At 47.3% G+C, this 23,889-nt stretch overlaps 1 protein-coding gene across 2 annotated transcripts in view; it reads right to left on the bottom strand.

The window, feature by feature from the left end:
• The window catches only part of LOC135377111 (atlastin-3-like), a 142,520-nt gene that overhangs the window by 56,164 nt on the left and 62,467 nt on the right, over nucleotides 1-23,889 (bottom strand). For both annotated transcript variants that reach the window (XM_064609426.1, XM_064609425.1), the window contains 2 exons: nucleotides 5,990-6,117; nucleotides 410-466 (listed from right to left, as the gene is read on the bottom strand). In XM_064609426.1, coding sequence (XP_064465496.1) covers nucleotides 410-466; nucleotides 5,990-6,117 — 185 coding nt within the window. The remainder of the gene's footprint in view (nucleotides 1-409; nucleotides 467-5,989; nucleotides 6,118-23,889) is intronic.

Below are 23,889 nucleotides of genomic sequence, written 5' to 3'. Positions count from 1 at the left end.
GTGAGCAAGAGAACGGCTTGGCCTTCTACGTGGGAGACTCTTTATTGTGCGCCGAGGGAATCAAGCAGGCGTGTCACCCAGGGACAGCGTTGGAAGGAGAGGAACACGATGGCGATGGACGCAGGTCTGTCTCACATCAGATGTGAGCAAGACAACAGTTCATCACATAAATCATGATGTCACGGGGTATGGTCATGGGGTCATGGTACAATATACGTAACCTTGAATATATACAACTGTTTTCAGGAACAAACTTACTCTAGGCTTGAAACGGGTAAAGTCGTCTAGTAGTTGTATCTCCATATTCGCAAATGGTTTTGCACTACTTGTGAAGTACCACAGAGTAGTTTAGCTAGCAATTTAATTACTTATCTATAGGCACTGCCATCATAAATCGAAACATACTTACGTCAGTCACAGTCTGCACGTCAGGCAGCTTCCCTCTTTTACACAAAGATGAATACGTCTGAAAAGAGGCATTAAAGTATGTGAGAAACACTGCTCAGTTATTGCCCTGAGCGCTAAAACGTCATCTTCGTAAGACATGGAAAATTCCTTGCTCCCCTTTTCATTTGTGTTCATCACGCAACTAGGATATCTATCATAGCACTGTGGTATTTTATAATACGTTTCCTTCTGTCGCTTAAAATTGCTTGGTACTTGGCGAAATCCAGCCCAAAAACGCTCTCGTGTCACAGCCCAAATGTCACGGCGAGGCCTAGCAGTCGTTGGCGAAGGAACTTCTTCAGTTCGAGAGTATGCGTGTCGACGCGCACAGAGAAACCACGCGCGCGGGAGAGTTCAGAGCAACGTTTGTGTCAAGTTGTGTAAAATGCGACAAGCTACAGGGGCGAAACGGGCGAAAACAACGAACGTCACCAACTCCATTCACAGTGCAAGATGGACGCCAGCTAAACGAGCGAAAAGGTATCTGCTACTCTTGAGATTTCTGAAAATATGGTGCAGCCCGTCAGGAAGAACGACAATACGGTGATAGGAGCCTTTAACGTGCAGAACATTAGTGCACATGTTACTGTTACAGAGACTGTCCTGGTACTGGGGAACTGCAACGTTCTCACCTTCTCGCACACCTGCCACCAACCTACTGCGACACAAGGCTCGTCATAAGTTTCCCATACCACAACAGAAGACATCTATGCCAGCGCCGCCATCTACTGGAGTGATGATGAAACTATCTTGGCGATCAAAATAGACCGTATGCAAAACCGAGCGCCATCTCGTAGCAGTCCCGAGAACCTACCGACATTCCGCCATGTATGAGGCGTCCCACCCGTCCGGAGCAATGCAAATGATTGTCATAAAACAATTTTCTCGCGTGTCATGCTTCTCACATATGCTGTTTCAATATCTTACTTATGTTATCAGACGCGCGTTTCAAAGGGGAACGTAAACCAGGTAAGAAAACCTCAAATATATCTATTCCTTATTGCAACGAAACTGTTGAGCGCGGTGACATAGGTTGGACAATAAAATTACGTTAACCTGGTGGAACGATGCTGTTATCCCATCCCAGGTGAAATGTATACAATTTAGTACAGCTCATTTGAAAACTTGTTAGTGCACTTTATACAGCAGACACATTTGGTGAAAAAATAAACGCTTAGTACGATTGCAGTTCTTGCTATGAAACCCGCTGTGATATGCACCGTTACGCACTGGTATAAACTGTGGTTTTCTCAGCTCGGTGAATCTGAGTTTTCGTTATTTGAGCATCTCCCATATAACTGTCATGTTTGGTTGCACTGCATTTCATGTGACTGTTTACCAGACAGAGTGTCCTCCTTACCCATAACAGCACAATGTACTGAAAGTCGAGTGCAATAGGGGTGGACGGGTAAGTGGAAGGCCTTGAACAGACTCGTGAAACTAAAGATTACTGATAAGACGCATACCGTCCACCCCTACTGCACTCGACTTTGAGTACATTGCGCTGGTGGACAGATGCGCCCCTCAGACGGTTCACTCTGACTGTTTCAATCATTTAGTGCGAGGACCCCTCATGCTTGCCTTACAGCCACCTTCAATAGCTTCCCTGAGGCAGAAATGACTGCTGGCAATCAAGAGAAAAGATAAGTTCAATGGTGACACAGGAAAGTATGCTCACGGCACTTGAAAGAGCCACAAACGTACCAAATGGAAAATGGGGTGTTCATGAATTTGCTGCGCTACCAGACTTCACATTCAAGAAAAAGCCAGAGAGAAACCTACCAAGGGAAGGCGTAGTAGTGATGCAGAACTATCGATAAGTCATACATAGTGTCCATAACCATAGCTAGTTCTAGGGTAATTGGGCATCGATACTTGCCGCAATCGTACTATGTTTTTATTGTGTACCAAATGTTTATACCCTATACAGTGCAGTAAATAGTCCTTAAATAGTCTGTACTGAACTGTCTAAATAGGATGGTATTAAAGAGCTGCCTTGCGCTTTGTTCACGTAATTTTCTCTCCCAAAACCGAAATATTATGATAATATTATATTATAATAAATATTATGTTATAAACCGCACGGCGTGAAGAAAAAGAGAAGATTCCAGGCTGCGGTGATTGTAAGTTACTTTCCTGCGTGACTTTGTTTATAACGAACTGTTTCTGGACCATTTGTGAGTTCGGTAATAAACCTCGTTTTGGCGCTACTTAACTTCGTTCCGTTCGGTTTTTCGTCGTCGCAAAGCGGAAGGGCGTTCGCCTTGAGAATGGGGGTTTAGGTTCCCACCAAACTGATGGCCAACGTGTTCATGATCAGGTCCGTCTGTTAGGCTGCGGAGAACATGCAGCAAAGATGTCCTTAGAAGGCATTCCGTTTTCGTGATTATTGTTACTGACACTAATGACCCACTCACTTATTTTGGTTCTCTGGCGTCCCATGTTTTACATCTTCCCCCGCCTCGTTTTCCTAAGGAACCGCTGAGGAGAAGAGAACACAGACTCAGGACAATCCACCTCAAAGTACGTCGCACTGACGTAACCACAGGAAGTGATGGATCTTCAAATCCCCAGCCCCAAATGGTACCTTTGGTAGCGCATTTCGGAGACGGAAATGAGGGAAATTTCCCCCTCTCCCATGTAACGTGCTTCTAGAACGCGTCCCGCAATATTTTTCTGGCTACGCTGCTGGTACGTCAGCTCTGGTATTCGCAATGCCGCAGCGTAACCTTGCACTAACGACTTTGTTTCCGTTACGCATAATATATGTATTTTTTTTTAGTATGCTCTGGTCCCAGAAGTTCTCACAAAACGCAGCCGCCGCCTGGGAACCTTGGGGCATTATATCATATACAAAGAGTATATAACTGGGTACCCTGTCTTAGACATTATCAGGGAGTTCAAGATTCGTCAAGAGCCTCCAGTCGTGAAGTGCAAAATGAATGCATGTATTGTAAATTGTAGTCCATATGGTGAATGTATAATGCATATAGTTGATCAAAGGGAGGAAGAGGGGAAGTTCACGTCCGCAGATACGTTTGTCTCCTTCTTTTAACCAACCTTCGTCCCGTCTGAGTGCAGCACTGTAGCGGTATAATGCATATAGTGTTAATGAATAGTGTGTGAACATAATGTATGTACAGGATGCATATAATGTGTGTAGTCACTGCTTATAATGAATGTGGTAAATGCATATACGTAGTGTACCTAACATTTTCCCAGATGCTGTTCTCATATCTGAGTCATTTTTATTACCTTGTTCATAACCAGGTGACTTCACAGATTACATTGTGATAATAAGGTAATACATGCGCACTTGTTTAATAGCTTCACTGTGCCCAGTAAGACCTGATTGATTAAGAGCATTTGGAAATTACTGAGGTAGCTGCATACATGAAATATCTGCCCAGCTATGTCGACTATGCTGATGGGAAAGGCCCGATAAAGAATGTCAAATTCTTTCACGCGTCGGTCACACGTTCAACATGCACTCTTGCTCAGGCAATTTCTCTCGTATTTTGAACACTACCCTTGGAAATTTTGGCTTCTCCTCTCATCCTAAATGGTGGATTGTACAATTCCTTGGGGGAGACACGACATATTGAAAGTCTTATCTACCATTATGGCACCACAAGCTTCGAGGTCATCTTACAATCCTCTACTCTGTACTATGTCCACACCAGATACGGACCCACCCCAAAGCCGGGAAACAAAGCTGATGTAGCCTACTGTGTCGCAGTCAACAACTGCTTTATGTGTGTTGTAATGTTTATAACGCGAAAAAGATGTCTCTTTGCATTGAGAGATGATGACCTCTGGATTCTGACTTCAGTAGTATCGAGTACTAATCTTATGTTGGGGATCTTGCGAAAAGCTTTGGAAAAATTCGTGTGTGTTTCCTGGACGGCTGGAAATACTGTCATGTCTCACAATGCTTCCCGTCTGTTTAGAGCGCGACCCCACGCTTCGCGTTCTTGGGGATATCACGTATCACACAGAAACATAAAACACGTAACATCTTGCCCTGCACATAATAATTCGTACAGCCATAAGGCACGCAATTCACAGGCATGGCTTGCAGCAGTGGCGAAATGGCGTTTGTTTTCCAGCCAGTTCGAGACCCAACGGGAAGCAAGATGCAGAGGGGGATGTGCGCATGCGCCGTGTTTCTGTCGCAAGTGGCGGACTGTCTAGCCGTCTACTCTTTTTCTGTGTACCTATCGTATTTATAACGTCGACATGAAAACGACGAGTTCAGCATTGACTCAGATGATGCCTTACTTTAAAATGAGTAATGCAAATGTAATTTGAAGTTTGTTTTTAAAGTCAAAGTTCATTTTGTTCAAATTTAAAATTTGAATTCCTCTGCCTAGGTTAGAAGTGTCTTTCTCCTTGTTTGTCCAGAGCTGTCCTAACCTGTCCAGACATGCCATGATGACGTGACACATGAAGTCCCAAGATGTTTGGAAGATGTGATGTTTTGAAACCAGGTAGTCAACTGTCTGTGCAACTATCTACCCAGTGACGGCCAGCGGCCGCACCGGGCCGCTGTCTTCGAGATGGTGTCGTTCACTTTAAATTAAACTATTTCTCTCCGTTCTATTTCTATCGCTCTATTATGACCACGGCTAGCCGACAACACAACACACAACGCCCTCTGGACACGAGTTAGATGCTCCCAAAATAGTCTGGTGACTCAATGGATGATCTCAATTCCTTTGGAAGGTCCTAATGACTAATTAGTACACCTATCGCTGTTCAGAAACAAATTACGTCAGATCGTACAACGGCGCCGCCGACTTTGCAGAGCGAAGCTACCATAGCAAAAAATCAATAAGTCATAAGACGCCACGTTTAGATGTGGCATCTCGTATTGTAATATTTTTGTTGCAGTTCTTTACATATTATTATGGTCGTGTTCTGGTCCATTCTACCGGTAGTCCTATCTAAGGGTGACTACCAGGCTCTTCCATCTTCTCGAGCCTGAAGGCACGAGTTCCTCTCGGAGTGCATGTGGTGTCATTATACAAAGCAATAGCGAACTAAGTCGTGATAACAGCCATGTTCCGCAAAAGATTACGGCAATGACTTTCAGACGATGGCGCGGTTGAGGTGAAGCCTTCTTTTCTTTCCGTCGTGGTGGGAGTGGATTTGGAACGCGAATGAAGACACGAAAGCGGCTAAAAACGTGACCCCGTTTGCGTGTGCCACTTATACAAAGAAGCCCCGTGACCTTAGTGTAGGAACATGGTTTTGTGAAATGGCTGTGTTCTCCGTCCGCTCTGTTTTGGTTTCGTTATGTCTACCAACGTCGTGATTTACATCGCGGCGACGTTTCGTCGGTAGAGGTCCATTGCAATTTAATGGCGTCCAAAGGGGTTGTTGGCTGGTCGTGGTCAGTATATTGTACTAGATTGTGTAACTTATGTCTATTTGATTACACATGTATGGTTTGCTTGTAGAGTCCTCTCACTGTTCATATTGGCACTATAAGTTGGGTGTCAAACAATACAGGAAGTCCAACAAGAGCAAAGTGACTTACCAGGAGAAGACCTTTAAAATCGTCGCAGGTTACTGGCCTTCCATTTAGCATTTTTGGTACAAGGTTCTCCGGAGAGAGAAGAACAGAGACGAGATTATCCAGTTGTGTTTTGAAGTCTTCACGCAATCCTGTAAGTGCGACATGAACATCATGAATGCAATGCACAAAACAGTTTTCCGCAAAAATAGCGCTCAGGTCAAGCGCGTCGTCATGGAGTTGTAGCTTCTGAGTGCCAAAGTTTACAAAGCGCAAATATGTCAAGTATTTAAGACTCGTGAGGCGCTTACAAGACACTTGAAAAAGGCACTCAAAGGCCAAATGTACTCTGGAGCACACTAGCTGAGGAGAAAATCCTGCTGTGCCGGCGTAGCGTACGCATCCATGACGGGAAATCTTGGCTCCAGGGTCATATCCTGGAGTCAACACCTTTTTCCTGAGTTGCTTGATTTCCTTTTAAACTCGTTAACTTTACAAGCCCCATTTCGAATAGAATCCGGCGTATTATAGAGGTATGACCAAGGTGCCCGTTAAGTGGAAGCGTGGAGTGACGGCAGCCTGGAGATTGAGTCGTATAGTCCGTCGCGCCTCGTCTCCGGAAAAGTCCAGACCTGTCTCTTTCCTTGTCCAAGAGTTTCACGAGCGGGCTGAGGTTGTGCGTCATGCCCTGTGGCTTATGTCATATGAGCCATGTCCGCGTGTGGTGTGGTGTACGCGGTGTGCTGTATCTAATGTGCTGTGGTCGAGGTTTGCATTCTGTATGAGAAGCAATCAGAAGTAAGACAAATGTCTTATGCCAACGCAATTTCATCGCATTCATTAGATTAGTCGCCCTCAAATTTTCCTTCCCTCTCTGATTTAGCCAGGGACGATCGCCGCATCTAGGCGAAATGACAAGACGATCGTCGTCTGACAAAACGTTCGACGCAACTGACAAAACGCTACCCGATGTAGAGGTGCTTTTGAGAAGAAAAGATAAAATTTTGCAACTGGAGAAGACAATGAGCTACAACGAGCAGGCGCGGCCGCCGATTCAACATAGAAATGCACCTTCACCGCGTAGCACTCTCCTAGCCAACCATCATCTCCAATGATATCATTATCTACCCCAATAAGTGTTGCAAAAACGGCGTACGCCTCGCGTTCTGAACAAATCAGGACAGATAACGATATAATTCCAGATTATTGTTGACTAGGAGTTTACTGTGCGGCGAAGTTCACATGTAAGAGCCCTGGTGAAGAGATTACTAAGACGCTGCATGAGTTGGTACTAAAAATTAATGTTCGGCCCGTATCCAAAACTGAAGTTGAAGCTTACCACGCACTCCCAGTAGGATCTTCAGAACAAACTCATCATCCTGATAGGATTTAAGAAGCGTTCTGCTGTACAGGAATAGCTTAAAGCCAAAGTTGAAATCAAAAAGGTATTAAATGAAAAACCCTACCAGAAGCTTTTTGTTTGTGAAAATCTAACAGGACAAAACAAAGACATCCTGAGATTGAGTACAGAGCATGCTAACGCAAACGGCTATGCCTATGTATGGGTGCGGAATGGAAGTATTTTTGCCAAGAAAAGTGACTTGGCAATGGTTTGCCTGCTGCTCGGGACCGACGGAATGCCAGCAGCGTTTCTTCTTTCACTTAAACAAAAACAAAAAAGAAAGAAAAACGCATTTTGCTGTTCTTTGTCGTTGACTGATTTGTGTTTTTCGGGGTTGCGGTTGTTGTCGGCAGGTTGGAAGTCGAGCGACCCAGGCCAACACCACCTAGGTACAGGAAGCCTGCACACTCGTCAACGTGACGTAACGATTAAGAATCAGCCAATCAGCATTATGTTTTCAATGGCGATAGCCAATTACAAACAAACTTTCAGCGGTCGTGGCCATGCAGACGAACCACTGTTGTCTGCGAATAGTGATCTAACATTCCCGCGTACCGAATGGGAAAACTTGGAAATAAAGCGCAAACAGGGTCTTAGTTTTTCTCAAAAGTGCTATTCTGGAAAGCGTCTTGAACTTTTTTATAAATATTCATGTCTACATATTCTAGGTGAGCTGCAGTCATTTCCAGGTTCTTGAATTGGCAGAACGGTGAATTGCAGTAGCAGACGAATTCTGGCTCTTAAGGTCCACATAACGAAGGACGGGGAAGGGGCACTGAGCTGGCCTTCCGTAGCTAGGTGACGTTCCCAGGGTTTGTGGGCGGTAATTTCCCACACCGTCTTATTTCAAACACATGGTTAAGTGTTTGATACTGTAAATGTTCTGCCTTATCATTTCGTGTGAAGGATATCACTAGCTTTAATTAAAGTTGATGATGAACTTTGATATTTGCTCTTGGGGCTCATGATTTCATCTTCCGCATCACCGCCAGCAATGAGGTAGAGTATGGCCGCGGCGATGAAACTCCACAGCCATCATCCCGTAATAAAGTTGTTGTTTTGCTCTTGTTCGAATGGTATTCGCAATTTAACTGCATCTGTTTAGAACCTGAGATGGTTATATACATATACATACATATATATATATAAATACTATGAGTTTTTTTTAATGAATTGTGGCAGTAAAAATAACATATACTGTCGTGCCCCGCTAATATGGATCCGTTAATGTGGGAAACCCGAATTATGGACGATTTCTGTGCGGACTAAACTTTTTCAATGCATTTTGGTCTCGTTAATATGGAGATTCGGTTTACGGACAATGGACGGTCGAGCAAGATACAAACCATATACAGGCCATATATTTTTGTATCGTCATTAAGGTGCGGTATCGATATAGAGGGCAACCCTGTCCTCACATTTTACTTGATAACGTTTAAAAGTATGACGTTCCATTGCACAAAGGTAGGTATGCCCTGTTGCTCACAGTCGTCCACAAGAATTATAAGAGAAAAGCTGGATATTCGTGGACATGAAGGGCCTGGAAAATCCCGTAATACGTCATGACTGTTGGGAAGACGACTAGGGGTATTCGACACTCGTGCAAGAACACGGGCTGTAGAGCTGTCAAGGCAAGTTGTCATGCTCTGGCCTCTACTACTTGAGCAACTCCAAGCAACGGTAACATCTGCTATGACTGAAATAGGACTACACACGGCTCTACAATTCTTTGAGGACAATGGTGATGAGGAGCAGGCTCAACGTGTTGCGACGTTTTGCTGAGCTTGAATCCATGTGCAAACAGGTGTACCTTAAATCAGGCACAGATTCGGGATTTTTTCAATACACTTTCACCATTGTTCTTGTTATTTCCTTGGTATTGGATAGTATGAACGATCCGCTTTATAGACCATTTTGGTCGGGGACGAAAGTGGCCATACTGAAGAAACACGACAGTAACGCACACAAGGTGTCCCAGAAAACGTGTCATTGAATTATAATCATTACTTGTAGCAAAGCTAGACCAACTTGCCCTGTGCGTGCTCCGCCTCGTTAGACACAGGCTAGTATTGCGCTCATTTATTCGTGTTACAGGCTCAGAAGCGATGCACACCATCCTGTATTTCAAACTCTGTCAAGCTCCTTCGATGCCATTCTACTTACCCCAGTATCGCAATAAAAATGAAGGTGAGACCCTTGTACTGGGATAGCTCTGCTACGCTAGAAATGTATATTATCGAGCAATATTACTCCATTAAGTCCCAGCATGGCCAGTTGTTGTACCCCAGTTATTTTTGGATGGCGACATCCCAGAAGTTAGAATGAAGTCGCACTTCTTTGCGTGCCGGGATCCGGAAACGCCCCCTTTCACTTGACGAGTTCGCGGCATCCTCCTACGAGTCACCCAACTGGAGCACCGAAAGTATGTGTTCGCGCTAGTGAGCGGGCTCCATGTCCTCGCGCTCATTTATCTCATATATGTAGGGTACCAGGGGAGACAATAAAGAAGCCGAGGAACGGGGCACGAGGCTCACCCCCCCCCCCCCCCCCCTTGATTTGATACCTCCCTTGTACCAATGATTAAATATCCGGCTGAGCCAAAATGTCTTAAAGCCGTCAAAGGCGTTCTCTTTTTGCGTTACCATGCTCAGTCACGCTTGCCTTCCGCGGAACGGCTGCACACTTCATTGGTCGGGATTTACTTTCGGGTGCCGCGTGGGTGTTTTCCCTGCGTTTGCATCCAACGCTTTGAGTGAACTATCGACACAGTTCCCTGTGAAGTCGACACAGGACGCTTCCTGCGATAGTCGCGACTTTGCACCCCTGTGCGTGTAAGACTATGGCAAGGAGTTCCACCACAGCTACGCTACAACAGATAATGGTGAACTGTAAGACGATGAACAAGACGCCTTCACCATATATATTGAACCGCCAGAAACAAATGTCTCTTTTACCGACCTCGGTAGCTCAGTCGGTAACGGTCTATGGCTCAGTCGGTGGTTTCAGTATATGCTGAGTGTTATGTACAACAGGGCAACACAGCGGCGGTTGCGGTGCGGGTTGGCTGCATCAGCGGTACGTGGTGTGGGGTCTGTCTACCGCAAAGATGCACCCTGTATATGAGAATACAGTGAGTACCGTGGGTACGCAGTGCACAACACCTTTATCTGATGATGATCGTTGGGAGTTTCATCGCCAGGGGCAATACTCCAAATGAGAGAACTAATGTTCTGAGGCTGGATGCTGAGTTGTATGAGTGAGCAAAAATGTAAGATTGAAAGGAGGACGTGTGAGAGAGTTGGTTTGTCCCTCCAGATGACGCGCCCTTTGAAGTCGGTGAGGAGGTGTGTTGGCTTAGCTCAATTCATAGAGAACTGGATCGGTAATCCAGAGAATGTGGATTCGAGTCCTACAACTGGATAACTTTTTCAGTTTTCCTTTTCCTTTCATCTTACAGCGATACTCTACCACATTGCTGGTGCTGATTTGGGAAATGGAATACGAACACAATCTAATAACCAACAATTTTTAACACGACGAATGGGGAGTTTCATCGCCAGGGGCGTTCTAGTAGAAACAAAACGCGAACAAACGGTAGGAAATAGGCTACAACGCCACCATGCTGCCGCTGACTTCCTTCATTTTTTAGGAGCCGGTGTTGTCGGTTCAGTGCACTACTTCTAAAGGAACGCAAATCTAACTGACTATTTTTTTCCTCCGAAAAGTGCGTAGATATTAAATAAACGAATTGTAAAGTTCACAGGTCAGCGCTAGTTCCTCGGCCGCAGAAGCCCCGGCGACGTGACGTCACTGCCTAAACGAAGGAGCGAAAGGCAACAATCAGAGGAGGAAAGGTTCATACGGAACTGAGAGCGAAACTTTGGATGTTGTGCATGCATACGAAAAGGTTCTCCGTCTAATCCTGTACTTGTGACTGAAATGGTGTGTTTTGGTAATGGGCTTTCTAATTAGCGTAATATAACGTTTCCTTTCCATGGCTAATTAAGCTTGTTAGACAAATAAATCAGGTACACTGATGGAAACCACCTGTTTGGGCGGTAAATTCCTTCACAAGTATGACGCAGAAGGTTTCTAATTTTCATCCCGAGTACATTATTTAATAATTAGGGGTCACTACAGAGTGAAAGACCTTGCCTTACAAACTTACAACAAATATATATTTGTGACTTCCAAACATATATATATATATATATGTATGTTTGTAAGTCACATGTCGCCATGCCAGTACTGGACAGCTGTTTCGGCCTTCTTGGGCCTCATCAGCAGTACGCACGCAGGCAACGTTTGAGCGGATGGCGTCAGAAGGTCACGTGGCACGCGATGCCTCCCGTCAGCGTGTCGTAAGACGCCTCTGAAAGCCCAGTACAGAGCCAGTCAAGTGTATAATGGGAAAAGAAATTAGCAGGAGCTGTTTGGCTGCACGTATAGCATATGTTTTTAAGTCAAACGTCGCCATGCCGGTACTGGACAGTTGTTTCGGCCTTCTTGGGCCTCATCAGCAGTACGCAGGCAGGCAACGTTTGAGCGGATGGCGTCAGAAGGTCACGTGGCACGTGATGCCTCCAATCAGGGTGTCGTAAGACACCTGTGAAAGCCCAGTGCAAAGCCAGTCAAGTGTATAAGGGGGAAAGAAATTAGCAGGAGCTCTTTGGCTGCACGTATAGCATATGTTTGTAAGTCAAACGTCGCCATGCCGGTACTGGACAGCTGTTTCGGCCTTCCTGGGCCTCATGTGCTATACGTGCAGCCAAAGAGCGGGACCAGGATGTTGTATATAGATAGGGCAAAAAACGACACCAGAGACTGAAGTAGGGAATGGGGGAAAGTTATTTATTGAGCCGGCATTTAAAATAAGGGTCTGGGGAAGTCTACGTTTCTGCGGAGGCTCCGCCTTCTTCGGGACTATGATGGGGACTCGCAGCTAGAGCCCTGCACGGGCCGACTTTTCCGGGCCCGACCCGGCTCGTGCGCATCGAAAAATGGCCCGGCCCGACCCGTGCCCGGACCTTCATATTTTTACGCGACCCCGCCCTGCCCGGTGACCCAGTGACTAGAGCCCGGCTCGGCCACGGCCCGACCCGGTGACCCGGCGAGTAGATCCCGGCTTAGTATTTCCAGCCGCGACGTACGCGTTTCTGGCGATTATCAAAGAAGTTTATCAGTAAATTTATAAGGAGAGAAGACAAACATACAAGTGATGGTGGTTTAACACCATAACCGCACCAGACCAAATTAAATCCAGAACGTACGCGGTCATGGGCTTTATCGTTACACTGTCAAGATTTTGCGGAGGTAGAGGATGCTGTCGACAAACTCCTTCTCCCAGTCCATACCCCTCTCACCGAGCTTTGCCAAGTGCTTGTGAAATATGTGAGGAGTGGGGAGCAATGTAAAGTGGCTTTCAGAATGTTCTAGAGGGTCAAATCCTATGCCTAATGCAGTATCCCTTGCTTGTCTTTGCAAAATATGCACAGGAATGACGCAAGCGCATGATGATATGAACTAATGCATCTCCATTGTGGGGAATTAGCTGCGTGGCCCGGCCGGGCCTGACTCTCGGAAACATATCTGTCGGCACGGGCCCAGCCCGGCCCGCGATGGTGGCGTATTTTAACGGCCCGGACCCGGCCCGCGGTGCTAGCGTATTTTGTCGGCCCGGGCTCGGCCCGGCCGGGAGCACACATCCAATAACAAGCCCGGCTCGGGCCCGGGCCCCTGCAGGGCTCTACTCGGAGCTACTCCCGAAGAAGGCGGAGCCTCTGCCGAAACGTCGACTTCCCCAGACCCTTATTTTAAATGCCGGCTTAATAAATAACTTTCCCCCACTCCCTACTTCAGTCTCTGGCGTCTTTTTCCCTATATATATATATATATATATTAGTCGTCAAAAAAGCTGATAAAGGCGGTGCAATCGTGGTAATGGACAAAAACAATTATGTTAGCGAAGGTCTTCGACAACTATCGTGCACATTATTTTTACAAACTCCCCGACGCTGACCCTACAGAGCAAATTACAGCAGATGTTATCCGCAGTCTAAAAGCTCTAAAGGCAAGAAAAATTATAGATACCACCCTGTACGACTATCTACTCCCCAAAAACCCCATAGCGGGCAGGTTTTACATGCTGCCTAAAATCCATAAACCTGGAAATCCAGGGCGCCCCATAGTTTTGTGCAACGGTACAGCTACTGAGAACATCTCAAGCTTTGTAGACCACCTTCTCAAGTATATACCTCCGCAACTACCATCCTACATTCAGGATACCAACCACTTTCTTCAAATACTATGTAAATGTGAACCTCCTCCTTCCAGTCTGCTAGTCACGCTAGACGTTTCATCTCTGTATACCAACATCCCCCACGAAGATGGCATTGCTGCAGCTGAAAGGGCGTTTTCAAAATATTCTGATACCCCCTACGATCCGTGTGTCCTATCCACATTTCTCAATCTTATTCTCAAAAATAACAACTTTGAATTCGACGGTAAGCACTACTTGCAAGTCATCGCACGGCTATGGGTACAAAAATGGCACCAAACTACGCAAATATTTTTATGGGAGCTCTAGAGGAGGAATTTCTGACCAAGCTCGTAAAGAAGCCCACGCTTTACAAGGGGTTCCTCGACGACATCTTCATGGTGTGGCCACACTCAGAAGATGACCTTGTTGCGGATTAAAGGAGATCGAGGTGGGTCTCGTGGTCACGGGCCTATATTCGCCATTTTGCTTTTCGGTTTTTAGTTCATTAAACCTTTTCCTCTCGGAAGCAGAGCGGGCGCCTCGTTCTTCCCTCACACATTTCTGGTGCCGAAACCCGGGAACGTAGGCCGCCTGTTCCTTCGCTTTCTCTTCGGAGGTCATCTCGTCGTGACCTGCCATGGAACGCTTGAAGCGTACAAGAGGTGGACTACGTGCACACTTGACGCGGACCATGACACGGCTCTCCGACCTGCTGGGGCAGCAGGACTCGTCCGTCGAAGAGGTTGAAGCTGCGTTGGACTATTTGGTGGCAAAACGGCAATCGCTCTACGACCTCGATAGCAGCATCGCCCAGGAAACCCCCGAAGATCAGCTGGGAGCGGAACTTGACGGGCGCTCCAGTACGAGGAAGGTCTCGAGGGAATGATCACAAGGGCACGTCGTAGGCTTCGCCAGCAGCAGAATGTTGCACCTTTGGATCAACAGCGTCGTGCGGGGCAAAAATCCGTCGCTCTCCCTAAGCATCAGATACCCAAGTTTTCGGGAAAATTACAGGAATGGCAACAATTCTGGCAACATTTTGATGCCACCATCCACTCCAACCAAGCACTGGCTCCGGTCGAGAAGTTTAAGTACTTGGTCTCCTACCTCACTGACGACGCGAAGCGATCCATCGAAAGCATCAGGATCAGCGGCGACAACTACGACTCTGCGGTCACTCTGCTCACACACAGGTACGGTAGACCGGAACTCCTTACGGCGGAGCACATTGACCATTTGCTTGCTCTTCGTCCCATCTCGAATTCCCAGAACATTCCCCAGCTCCGACGTCTTCATGACGATGTGACCATTCGAATGGCAGCTTTGGATTCTTTGGGGGTAACTAAGGACAAATATGCTGTTATCTTGTACCGCGTCATCACACGATGTTTGCCCGAACCCCTCTGTGTCCTTTTTCATCAGCGGAGAAGGGATACAGCCGCAGTACCTCAACCCCAAGGCAACAATGAAAGCACTGGGATAGACAAGGCCGCCGAGGATCTTCAGGCGCTGCTATCATTTCTTCAGGTGCAGGTGGAGACTCGGGAAGAGGTGTTGCTAACTCGGGCAGTTTCGCCAGCGTCGGCTGCTCGCAGCAAGAGTCCTAACGAGCCGGTTCGGCTTCCTACTGCCGCTGCCCTAGCCGCTGCAAACGCCGCACCTCCGAAGCGGACTGCTGAAGCATGTTCATCACCCTGTCCCTTGTGTCAATCTCCGGACCATCCGCTGCAGTCCTGCACGGCGGTTTTACCGGCAGCCGATATGCGCCATCGTTTGTCTACACCGGGAAGATGTTTCAGGTGCGGCAAATCCGGACATTTTTCACGGGTTTGCCGATCTGCGGCTGGGTTGTCTTGTTCGAAGTGCCACGGACATCGCCTTTCCATATTGTGTGACATTCAAAGACGTCCGGAGGCTCAGCATTGTTCGACCACTCTCACCGCGACTGCAGACATGGGGGCACCGCGCGAAGTGTTGGACGACGTCGTCTCACAGACTGTCATGTCTTCATCACCCTCGAACGTGCATGCAAAATCTGGAATGGCACGCCTTCAGACAGTCTCGGTTTGGGCAGAAGGACCTGCACGCAAGAAGCGAATTCGGCTGCTTCTTGACACAGGTACTCAACAAACGTTTATACGTCGCGATCTGTTGAAGGAGCTAGGGTGCCAAATCACTGGTGAGGAGGACCTCTCCGTGTTCTCTTTCGCAAGTACGCGCCACCCCAGAAGATTCCACTGGGAACGGGTGCAAGTCCGCCTCGAAGCCATCTCGGATTCGCGGTCGTTCATCGAGCTTGAAGCCCACGGCATTTCTGAACTATGCCGCGTGTCTACGCCAGCCTTGGACGACGTAACCATGAGCCTTCTCTCGCTGCGAGGCCTCGAAGTGGCCGATACGAGCTGCACCACGGACATCGCTCTGCTGGTGGGTTCCGATTACTATTGGAAGCTGGTCACCGGCCGAGTGGAACGTCTACCTGGCGATCTTGTCGCGGTGGAGACCATTTTCGGATGGGTCGTTCAGGGAGTCCAGCGGTCACCCAGTCGAACACTGTCCACCGTGGTATCAGTCCTCTCCCTTTCCTGCGAGGAACAAGAATTCTTCGACCACATGGACCCTTCGGAAGCGTGGCGCTTGGATGCCCTTGGCATAAGCGATCCGGTTCCTGATCCCGACGATGACTTTGCGGCCGCCTACTTTACAAGCCATGTACGCCAATATGACGGTCGCAACGTCGTCCCGCTAATGGTTAAACCAGAACTAGGGCTCCCTGCTTGCGCCAATAACAGGAATACGGCTGTACAGCGCCTCCTCTCGCAATTACGTCGGTTTCGTTTCGACCCAGAATTGCTGTCTCAGTATGACAAGGTCATACGTGAGTATTTTGACGAAGGTCATGCTGAAAAGGTAATGGGGATCACCAGCCGCCAAGAAAACGTTTATTACATGCCCCATCACGCGGTTGTGCGACAAGAGGCGGTCACCACGAAACTCCGCGTTGTATTTGATGCGTCGTCCCACTTCCCAGGTCAACAATCGTTGAACACTCTCCCGATGAAAGGGCCGGAGGTAAACGCAGATCTGCTACATCTTCTGTTGCAGTCCCGCTGCAGCTCCACGGTTTTAACCGCCGACATCAGGAAGGCATACCTGCAAATCATCATTCGCCCCGAAGACAGAGATTTCCTTCGGTTTCTGTGGGTAAAGGATGTACGGCAGGCATCCAACGACAGCAATCTCGAACTTGTCGAGTGGCGGATGACTAGAGTCCCTTTCGGAGCTACTTCGAGTCCATTTCTGCTAGCAGCAACGCTGCAACACCGTATGCAGTTTGCTCGGATTATCCCAACACCGTATCCCGCCTCCGGACGGGGTTTTATGTCGACGATCTGGTCGTCGGCTGCACGTCATACAGTGATGCGTTGCAGGTATACCAAGAAACGGTAGAAATATTGAAATCCGCTGGAATGGATATTCGCAAGTGGACCTCAAACTCTCCAGTCCTGCGCGAGAGATTTCTCATGGACGGCACGTCCTATGACAACGCCTCCGACGGCGACCCCATCGTCAAGGTTCTCTTCCTATATTGGGATCGCAGTACGGACGGTCTTCTTCTCAAAACGACTCGAGCAGCAGACTTCGCCGTCGCACACCCTGCCACGAAGCGCACTGTCCTGAAAGTACTTTCACTTGTGTATGACCCCTTGGGGTACATCGCACCTGTCATTATATCTGCGAGAATTCTGTTTCAAGACCTGTGGCGCAATGGCCTATCGTGGGACCAACCAGTTAGCGAATCAGACAACGTAATCTGGGAGAAGTGGAAGGTCAGCCTGGGAGAATTGAACCTGTTCAGACTCCCGCGTTGCGCTCTCCCTGAAGATAACTCACCCGTCGATGTGCAGTGTTTCGCAGATGCCAGTCCGAAAGCCTATGGCACTGCCATACACTTGCGGAGTCTTTCTCCCAACGGCACCGTTAAAACAGGTGTCGTTGCCTCGTCTCGAGCTCCTCGCCTGCCTCTTAGCTACACGTCTCTACCGTCACGTTTCCGCGCTGAAGACTCTCAGTCAAGTGACAGTACATTTTTGGACAGATTCCATCATCGCTCTTCAGTGGATTCATGGATCTGGCAGCAAAACCCAGCAATTTGTTCAGTCTCGAATAACCGAAAACTTGTCTTCATCGCGCACTGATCAATGGTTTCACTGCAGCGGTAGTGACAACCCCGCGGATTTGCTCACTCGGGGCGTATCCGCTACCACTCTGAAGTGCTGCAGATTGTGGTGGACAGGTCCCGGCTGGCTCTCATCGTCGTTTGGCACCTTCGTGAGCACAGAGCACCAGCTTTGCCAGCCATGGATACGATTAACCGATGACAGAGCCTCTCCAGCAAGTGAATGTCCAGCTGCGCTCAAACATGCCTCCGTTTCGGCAGTCGTCGGAATTGGAGAATGGATGGAAATCATGGACTACGGGACGTTATCCAGGCTCCTTCGGGTCACCGCCTGGATGCTGAGATTTGCGAACAACGCTAGATCTGCGAGACCATCCGTGTCTGGCCCACTCACACTTGAGGAAATCACGCATGTTGAGAACTTTTGGATCCGTCGCGTGCAGGCTGAGGCTTTCCCCCATGAGCTTGCCGCTTTCAGCAAAGGAAACGTCGTCAAACCATCATCGTCCCTACATGCGTTCCAACCGTTTTTGGACGCCAACGGCATCATGCGCGTCGGCGGCCGTCTTCATCAACTGAACGTGGTCAACGCCATAAAGCACCCCATTCTTCTGCCATCGAAGCATCACTTCACGCATCTCGTAATACTCGATGCTCACCGACAAGCCCTGCACGCCGGAGTACAAGATACTATCACTCAAGTCAGGAACCGATTTTCGGTCCTCCGGGCACGCCAGACGGTTCGTCGCGTCCTACACTACTGCCTCAGCTGCCGCCGGCAGCGCGCATAACTCGCTAGCGTTCCAACGGCCCCCCTCCCTCGCGAGAGGATCACAGAGGCCAACCCTTTCTCGGTAGCTGGTCTGGACTTCGCAGGGCCGCTGTTCATCACGAACGCCGCATCAGGAAAAGCATACATCGTCCTTTTCTCGTGTGGCGTCACCAGAGCCATCCACCTAGAGCTCGCATCTTCTATGAACGCTGAAGACTTTCTAATGGCCTTCCGTCGCTTCGTTTCAAGACGTGGTGTGCCCACCCTGGTCTATTCAGACAACGCCCGAACGTTTCACAATTGCGCAGCCATCTTGTCTGCGCCCACAACAGCTGATGTACAAGATTTTGCAACTCAGCACCGTATGCAGTGGCGGTTCATCGTCGAGCGAGCACCTTGGTGGGGCGGATGGTGGGACCGCCTCATCGGCACCGTGAAGGCTGCTCTAAGGCGATGTCTCGGTAGAAGCCGCCTTACTTTCGAGCACCTAACTACAGCCCTATGCGAGGTGGAAGCTCTCGTAAATTCCCGCCCGTTAACCCACGTCGCATCTGATGTCGAGGAACTCGTACCCCTCACGCCAAGCCACTTCCTCATAGGCAAACGAGCCATCTCTCTACCGGGCCAACACGCTGCCACCTCACAGCCTGACGCGGAGGACCTCCGGCACGAGGACCTCCTGAAAAGATAAGAGAGATACGGCAGAAAGAACGATAGAGGGTCGGGGGACTTGGTCTAGGAGCTAAGGCTGCGAACTGTAGAACTGCGAACTGCTACAGTTCGCAGCCTTAGCTCCTAGACCAAGTCCCCCGACCCTCTTTCGTTCTTTCTGCCGTATCTCTCTTATCTTTTCAGGTTTATCAGACGACCAAGGAGAACTCTCCTGGAAGACAGCCAACGCTCCTGCAAGTGCTCAATGGACCATTAGCAACAACGCTCCTGCAACATCACCAACTCCGCTCCACGTGCAATGTTCCCCTCTCATTTTCCCCCTTTCCCTTGTATATAAGCCCTTGTCACCTATTTCCAAGTTTAGTTCTGTTGAAGGCAGCGCTGACTGCCGAAACGTCGACCCCTAACTCTAAATCTATTCCTAGCGCCCCCCTAATTATTAATGTAATAAAAGTAGCAAGTGTTTTTAACCCTTATACGGCCTCAAAAGTCTCTTCATTACTTGTAGTCTATATATATATATATATATATAATAAAGAGGGAAAAGCCATTAAAATGAAGTAAACGACACTAGCCGTGTTGAAATTCAAAATTACAGATTAAGATGGCTTCTATGGCTGCACGCAGAGAAACGAATACACATGGAACGATGCGACAGCACCAGAGGACACGTGTTTCGCCGTGTTTGCGGCTCGTCAGCTCTGGGTAGCTGCGCATCGTTCGGAATTGGCAAACCAGGGGTCACTCAGCGAGCGATATACGCCTGGGGAGGTGACTGAGCACTCCTCAATGCCACAGTGCAAGCCAGTGAATTATAATGAGGGGGAACAAGCCGTTAAAGAAACAAGTAAATGATACTAGGCGTGTTTGAAATTCAAAATTACAGATTAAGAAGGCTTCTATGGCTGCACGCAGAGAAACTGCTACTCATATATATATATATATATATATATATATATATATTTATACAACAGCAACATACAGCGACCTAATCGAAAAGTTCTCTCGGAATGGGTTCTTTACATCAGCCCAATATGGGTTTCGACTAAGATGTTCACCGTATCCCAGCCTGTTGATTTTCATTTTTATCTGTCGTCTTCGTTTGACAACGGTGGGCATACAAATCCAGTATTGTTTTACTTCAGGAAAGCGTTTGACCTTGTTCCCCATTCACTGCTTTTGTAGAAACTCTCCACGTTGAACCCTTACAATGTCCTTTCGTGGCTCAAATCTTACGCGGATAAGCGCGGGCAATCTGTCGTAATTAATGATTTTAAATCTCAGGTATGTGTCATGGAATCAAGTGTCCCGCATGTCAAGTGGAATGGTGTCAAGGTGTCCCGCAGGGATCAATCCTTGAACCACTTTTGTTCCTTGTTTGTATTAGCGATATCATTGAAGATGATGTGAAGGTGATAATGATCATCAAAGCTTCGCCAAATATTGCACACTGCTTACTTTACATAATGATATGGTTGCTTTACAGTTTGATATAATTTTAAATGGTCCGCCGACTGGGAGTTACCCTAGAACTTGTGCAAGTACAGGTCTATATCATTTGCGAAGAGCGTGAACTCTACACAAGCGACTTATAGGGCAGGCAATGCAATACTGGGGAATGTTGATGAATACAAGTACCTGGAATTTATTTTCTCCAAGGATCTTAAATGGAATAGACATATTCGCTTCGCAACCAACAAGGCCAGTCGCTGGCTCAGAATGCTAACTGGAAATTTCAAAAATGCTGCTCAAACCAGGAAAGACAACCTTTCCTTCACTCTTGTGCGCAGACGTCAAGGCTTTTATTTCCTTATGAAGAGAGAGAGAGAGTGGACAACCGTAATCTACCCTTGCGCGGTTGTCAATGGCTGGTCAGCTGGCACGAATGCACGTGTTTTATGGGGCACTCCCTCTGTTGGATGCATGAGTCAATTAGAAAAAGCACAAAATAACTAAGGTTCCGTGCATTCGGTTTTAATCCAAAAACATCGAAAAACATACGCCGGGTAAATTTTCCCCTAGTCGGTTTTAATCGCAAAACGTCCAATACAAAGGAACATGCCAGGAATTATGACAGATAAATTGATGCACATGCCCAGCTTAACATTCCAACATGCCAAGCAGACTTTCGTTTATTACGGTTCTTTTCTTGGTATTTCCTATGGTTGGATGACCTGCGAAAACACTGAGTGTTCCAGCGTCAATCTTTTTGTCCCTGATCGGATGCGCAGCTCGGGATCTCATTCTTCTGCCATTGTATGTGCCACACCACACTTGTGAACCGTTTAGGGACGTGACGTCAAGAAGAATGTCGCATTTTAGTTGTTTACTGAAGATGTTACGACAGTACATACCCTCCACTTTCCACGTGCGGCACCCGAGATGGGGCGAAAAATGAAGAGCGCCTCGGACTACGTTTGCGAAAATCAAGATCTTGAACTCTCAGGGAAGGAAGATGTTGTCGTATGCAAGTATTGTCGCGTGACGGCTAATCTGGGCTGTGGAAGGGGTGCGACGCGCATATCGGAGCAATCGCGGCGCCACGTGATTCTGAAGAATCCTCATAACGAACAAGGTGAGCAAACGCCTTCCGGTCATTTCTTGCAGCACTTACACAATTCGGACTGGTACTTCGTAAAACTGGTAATTCGAATTGGTTGTTGTTGTTAGGGCTGCATTAGGCGCGCACAGCACTGAAATTACATTCTAATTGCTATTCGGCGATAACTGTCGGGTAAACCATGTACAGGCAAGGAAAAACATAAAAAAACTCCGATTTCGCGAAAATCAATAAACATCGAAAAACATTCGCCGAATCCGCCCAAAAATAAACGTAGAAAACGCGGAATCCTAAAAATAACACTGCTTGGTTTCTTTGCTCTCGTCACGGGAGAGAAAAGGGTTGTTGGGTGTCCCAACCCAAGGCTATGTTGCGTTGCGACATCTTCTCAGGACGTAGGATGAACTTAAGATCAAGATTCTTCTACTTTTTGTATCACGGTATGGCTTGCCCGCACCCTTCACGTTACTTCACTCAACCTACCTATGTGCTACCAAGAGTGATCACTGAAAAAAGTAGTCCGTGAATATGCTCGTTGCAAGGATGTTTTTAAACCTTCTCGCTTTCCAAGAGCGATATCCGATTGGAATGGACTATCTCGTGATGGTGTTCATGCAAATTGTGTTGACACGTTTTACTCACTGTTACTCTTCGTTGGTCACTAATTTGTAGTATCAATGTTGTGACGACGTGTGTGTGTAACACTTGTTTATATTGTCACGTTCCTTTTTTTTATCCCCGATACTGTAATGCCTTCGTGGCGAAAAGATAAATAAATAAATATGTCGTCGACTGTGCGACTTTCGGTATTCGAAATTTTCTTTTCTTCGTTTGTATCCTGGTTTCATCTTCTGTTGTTATAGGAAAATTTAATGAGACAGGTATGAGACAGGTATGGTCACATGTTCATCTTCTGTTCTTCTTGCGCAGTGCATTGCGAAGGCGAACTATATGAGCTCAACTACAGCTCGTATCCGTGTGTAGGATTGCAGGATAAGCTCCCAAGATGCGATGTTAGGTGCGAACTTACATGAGCCTTTTAGAAAATAAAGGGTAGTCACCCTCATGCAGGTCAGAATGTACATAACATACTAAGCCCGTTCTATATGAGCGTGTGAAATAATAAAAAACGTCAAAAGAAATATTTGTAACACTATGCATAATATTTAAAAATCGTGAATAGATAGAACATGAGTGGCACTCTCTGTTTGCACTTGCACTTTCCCGTGCTCTGTCATTGCTTCACAGACACCTCACTCTGCCGGCACCATGGTAGCGAGGGGGCGGTCAGTCATTAACGGTAACGGGTATTTTGCATAAAGACCACAGGCTCAGAATCGCACCATTTCAATCCAACTACCATGAAGCTCGTTTGCTGATTAATTTGGGAGTAATTTTTGCTGCTTTGGGAAGTGCGGCTTTCAGTCGAGGGCAAAAGAAACAAGTTGAAAATGCCATTATGAATTTTCAGAGCCGAATATAAACGAAATATTTTCCATAGTGGCATGGGAAGATATAAGGAATCATCTGATAAGGCCTAATTACGTCACATGTAAGGTCCAGACTGTCCCTTTAAATGAATGAGCCGAGGAGCACGCTTGGGTGACTGTTATATCCTTGCCGAGGTTCGGCGAAAAACCCGGGGGGTTTGTTCACCACAGCGACATGAGCTACGTGCTGATGCAGACAACCCACAACCGGTAATTCATGGTTATGCTGATGTCGTAAGCACTACTAATCTTGTCTTTCACTCTGCGCAAACTGTTTAAAAATCTTGAATGGCCGTTGCCGTCTTCCTGTCTGCTTCAATCACTGTACAACACAACAGGAAATGTGCTTTAACTTGTTGGTTGTGCTTCTTTCCCTTCCCCAACCGGTTCGTGTACCGAACCGTTCTAAAAAAAAAAAAAAACACAACGGTTCGAACCATTATAGTTGCATTCCGGAGCTGAACCACAACTGGACCCTTATCGTCGAACTTAAACTCGATCCGAACGGATAAACGTTTCCCTTCGACTATTTCAATCACAGAAACGGAACTAAAGAAAAATCAGCTATGGCTGTTTCGCGATGCGTGGT

The sequence above is a fragment of the Ornithodoros turicata genome, chromosome 1, assembly GCF_037126465.1.
Source record: "Ornithodoros turicata isolate Travis chromosome 1, ASM3712646v1, whole genome shotgun sequence".
Lineage (NCBI taxonomy): Eukaryota > Metazoa > Arthropoda > Arachnida > Ixodida > Argasidae > Ornithodoros > Ornithodoros turicata.
Note: the sequence above shows the minus strand (reverse complement) of the source record. Positions and strands in the feature narration are given on the sequence as shown.